The following is a 5,056-nucleotide window of genomic DNA, read 5'->3' as shown; positions in this document are numbered from 1 at the left end:
GAGGATGAGGACGAGAAGAAGGAGGAGAGGAGGAGGTGTGGAGGAGGCCAGAGTTGGAGGAGGAGGATCGTCGGTGGTCGCCGGAGGGTTGGAGGAGGTCGCTAGAGAGGAGGCAGGAGGATTGGATGGGGAGGAGGATAGGAGAGGAGAGGAGGAGGAGACGAGAGAAGAGGAGGAGGAGAATGCAATGTGTGGAGGAGGAGGGAGGAGGAAGGGGGTAAGTGTCCGGCCATTTCAAAATTTGTAGGGCGGGAACTTGGCAGTGGCGCACCTCTACATGTTGCGCCACTACTATTTTCTTTTTCTTTTTTCGAAATTTCTTTCCGAAATCTAGAACCTGAAAAAAGTCTGGTTTTCTTTTCGATTTTTGGGAATCTAAAAAATGTCTCAACACTCTGAGGGAGTTAAAATCGGATAGGAAATTTCGCATTGATACATTTTCATACAATTTTGTTTTTCATCGGAGGTCGTATGCAACCAGAAATCCCATTTTACCGAAACACGACCGGTTTTGCAAAAAACAAAAAATCGAAATTCATGTTTGTTAGTTTTCATTGAAATGAGATGACATAATACATGGGCATCTCCAAGGATTTTAGTTTTGGAAATTTATATCTATTTATTTTATTTTTGTCAAAACCGAAAAGGCGGTCCACGGGGGGTACATGTGTAGTGGTGCGCCACTAGTAGCAATCGTACGGCTAGGCTTTTTTTGTAGCAGTGCCCCGACTTCTTCCCTGGCCATGGTGCTGATCTTGAGGAGCTTCTCCCCGTCCTTGGTGGCTGCCAAGGAGCATGATTTTCGTGGATATGTGTGGCTTCCTTCGAAAATAGGGTTTCCCCTTAATATATAGAGGTGGAGATGTAATCTAGGCTATGAGATTGATGCCCCTTTGATCAAAGGGCTCTTGGGCACCTCTAGAACCTTCCTAGGACTTCCCAGTGTTCATTATCAACCCATAAAGTCATGGCTTGGCTGAATCCATCAAGTATGGAAAGAGTTTGTGTCAATCACGTCACCAACTTTCGGAATCCCAAAACTCCATCTGAACTCCCACAGTAACTGGGCTCTAGGATGAGCTTCCATAGTCCTTTTGGGACGAATTTTATATCCGCAAGCATGGGCAGAAAATTTCCTACAATTTTCTGGTTTGCAACTTTTTCACTAGACATCGTATTTGGGGGTTTACGTGGAAAATCTTTGAAAAGTGTTCTGCAGGGACATATTCCGGGAAACTAGATTTCACCATAATGAGCGGGTTCCTTTCATATTTGCCTATTTGCTACACAACAAAGTATGAAACAAAAACGTGTGCACTTTTGCAACTACTAATAGGTTAGTACCAATAAATATAATAAAGTTACATAATAATAATTATTTTGACACAATAAACTACAAAGTTTATGTATACATTTTACATGTATAAAAAAGCAAATAACTTTCTTTTGCACTAGAAGGGACAAAATGGAGATGCACAGCCAACCAAACGAAATTGGGACAATAACCCAACCCATGCAACCAAAACTCATCATGCCACCAAACAGGCTGCACAACTTGACCGAGTGCATGTTTCTACTCAGCAGTGCTCACCCCATCACTTACTGGGTGAGGCTACCAACCGCGTCCTTGTCATGTTAGTCTATATTGGGCCGCAACTGGTCGGGACTAATATGAGCACGAGACATGTGGATGTATTAATATGTCTATATCTAGAAGAGTTAATTCCAAGTGTTTTATATATGATAAATTATCTATGTCCAAAGTATATATATTACATTCATTAGTTACACATACCTTTATAAATATTCTATGAATTATTTCCAATCTTATATATCTAGAAACAATAATTCCTGCAAATCTTCAGATATATAAGGTAGCATATTTATTATATTATCTTCATTAATGTATACTATATAGTCCATACATTAATTACTACACAATTTTCTAGATATGCAATGAATTCTTTCTAGCTAAGTAATCTTCGTCTTTGGATGTATAAGGGTCGTCTTTATATAAACTCCTGACAACTCAAACATTTCATTCATAATCTTTTGCAAGCCTCTTCATCCAAAAGAAAAGGCACAATTTTTGCTCTTGAATAATATATACAAGCTATGCAACTTCGACAACTATTACCTCTATTGTTCATGGTACTTTCAGACCATGCTAGTGCACTCTCATGGTTTGAGAATGCATATCTCCGGAATGTTATTTCATTCGAGAAAGAATCATCGTCAAATAGCAGCATGCTAATCCCAAGGACTGGCACAGAAAATGGGGTTAATCATGTAAGTTAAAAGTCTAGTAATATGATTGCAATATTTGAGTAGTCATATGTTTCTCATGTTGTGTTATTTACCTGTAGACTTGTGTTACTTTTTTGCAGTATGCATGCTATGACTCAAACACAACCCCTGAATCTGTGCTTACCGGTGGCATGGGGTCATTTGATGTACATAGTTTTCCAACTTTAAAGAACAACAATATAATCGGATCAGCAATGTGGGTAACAAATCAGAAAAGGGGTGACTATAGTAGCATCAACTCTGCAAGTGCCGGATGGGAAGTAAGTTACTTTCTCTTCACTATATCTGGATTATTGAAGTTTTATGCATTCCAAAGATTCTATGATTTATATCTACGACCTTTTTTATTTTCTTAGTTGTTTTAAATTCATTGCAGGTTAACCCGTTTATATATGGTGATAGCAAAACACACTTCCATACTCTATGGACGGTAATTAGTTATCCACATGTATAGATCAGTAAAAAATCTTATTATCGTGTTTTTTTTGTGATATTCTGTTATATATAAATAGGCTGATGGGTATAAATCGACTGGATGCACAAACTTGGAATGTGATGGTTTTGTGCCCGTAAATTATGCTCCAATTACTCCAGGAGATACGATAGAGGCAAACGGTGGACAAACGAAATTCACGATCAAGATATTTAAAGTAAGTACTTAAAACATTTAATTATAGACCAAATCTTATTTTTATATGGAACTTTTCCAAGTGCTTATTTCTAAGGTCGACCTTTTCTCCATAGAGCACTTATGTGTAGTTTGTGATGTGACATTTTGTGGACGAATTGGATCGTCATTTGATTATTCAAACACATATAATCATTTAATATTATCTAAATCATGTTTAACCTTATTACTGTAGAGTAAAGATGATGGTGATTGGTGGTTGCACTTTGGCTATGATAGCCAAAACCTTAGCCGTGTGGGATATTGGCCCAAACGTATTTTTAATAATATGGCGGACCATGCCAATCTCATTACTTGGGGTGGTTTCACTCGATCGGTTGTTGGTGATGCTAGTCCTGCAATGGGAAATGGGCAATGGCCCGGAGAAACATCAGCATTTGTTCGGGACATCAAATACGTGAATACTAATGGCCAAGCTGACTCGGAACCTGCTCCAGGTCGCAAGGGCCTTCGTGCTTATTTATCTCACCATAAATGCTACGGCTTGGGCCCGTTTATCAATGATATGTTCTCTTATGGAGGACCTGGAGGTTGTACAAAGTAATGTTATATGGTTTATGCGATATGAATGAGCGAATAAAGATTATTGCTTAATTTTTATTGGTACGAATGCAAAGATAACAAAAATATCATGCATACATCAGATCAGGGGTACCAAAAACTAGTTGGGATTTCATCCGACACTTGTGATTTTTAAGACGAATAAGGCAGGGGTACCAAAAACTAGTTGGGGTCTTGGCTCGCTTACATTTTTTCGAGCGACTCGTCATACAGCTTTGGTGTATAATGGTAAACTTAGAGGATGAATAAACTAAGAAAACAATAACCTTGGTACACCGAAAGGATAAACTAGCGACTAGAAGGGGTGGGGGGGGTTGAGTAGGAGCTACCAATTTTTTTTTTCAATTTTTAGGTTGGTTGCGGAGACGTAACGGTGAGTGCGGAATGGTAGACGTGATCCTATATGAGATGCAAGCACAAGCAAGAAAAACACAAATGCAAGCCAAGTGTAAAAGAAAGTCGTACAACAGGGAAATTGTGCGGTGACGAAGAAGACGAGTTTTGTTTCCCGTAGTTCCGTCCACAAAAGGAGGTATGTCTGCATTGAGGAGCTGTGGCACCACAAAAGTGCCAACCGCCAAAAAGACGTCACCTTATTCCTCATAGGCACACCACAAAGGTGTACCTACTTTTACACTAATCAATGTCGGTCGAGGTGTCTACCCTTCACACAAGATTGGGGCAAACTACACAAAGGACGGAGGCTCCCAACAACATCACGAACTAGTCACGACAAGAACTAGGACGAGATGTTCTTCCAACAACAAGGACTCCCACAAAGGAGATCTAGGGTTTCCAAGTCCACAAAGGACGAGAGGTGGAATCACGAAATTTCTTGGATAGATAGGTAGATCTAGCCCTCCTTCGATTCCCCAAGTTTGGAGGGATTTAGTTGGCTAGGGAGGGAGATCCACTCGATTTGAGCTCTAGAAAAATGGAGGAGAGAGAAAGTCCTCGTGTTGCTCAGATCTGATTTGAGGAAGAAGAACGCTCCCCCTTTTATAGCCCGTACGACTCTTCTAGCCATTGCAGTGCCCGAGGGGACAGAAGTTCCGGGTTTATTAACCCCGGAAGTCCCCCCCCCCCCCCCCCCCCCCCAGAATATCTGGTCTTCTTAGGAACTGGGGCAGGGGCAGAACTTTTGGCCGGCCCGGACATTTGATGCCGGAAGGAGTTAACTTCCGGGCCCATTTCTGTAAGATGACACGCATGGTCCTTAGTCGATGAAGGTTGGGCCCGATGTAAATCACATCCGGCCAGAAAGTTCCGGTGGAACTTCCGGCCAAGATGGACGCCTTGGCAGACACACGGTATTTCGGGCGGATGGAAAATCCATCCGGCCCCAAACTTCTGGTCCAATATCCGGCCTTGACTTTTGCCGTTGAAATCCTTAGCGTGTAATGGGCGGAACTTCCGGCCACTTGGGGCCGGAACTTAAGCCTGGAGAGAATCCCAGTTCTTCATTTTAAATCAACAACAATGTAGCTTTCTCCTCACATG

General features: G+C 41.3%; 1 protein-coding gene across 1 annotated transcript; it reads left to right on the top strand.

Annotated features, from left to right (window-relative positions):
* Positions 1-1,513: 1,513 nt before the first annotated feature.
* LOC127338842 (protein neprosin-like) lies at positions 1,514-3,539 on the top strand. The gene is made up of 6 exons (XM_051364812.2): positions 1,514-1,634; positions 2,162-2,289; positions 2,388-2,567; positions 2,684-2,737; positions 2,820-2,957; positions 3,171-3,539. The coding sequence occupies exons 1-6, from the start codon at positions 1,514-1,516 to the stop codon at positions 3,537-3,539; spliced, it is 990 nt and encodes a 329-aa protein (XP_051220772.1).
* Positions 3,540-5,056: the final 1,517 nt, after the last annotated feature.

This window comes from Lolium perenne, chromosome 1, assembly GCF_019359855.2.
Source record: "Lolium perenne isolate Kyuss_39 chromosome 1, Kyuss_2.0, whole genome shotgun sequence".
Taxonomy (NCBI): Eukaryota; Viridiplantae; Streptophyta; class Magnoliopsida; order Poales; family Poaceae; genus Lolium; species Lolium perenne.
This window is presented reverse-complemented; position numbering and strand designations above follow the sequence as displayed.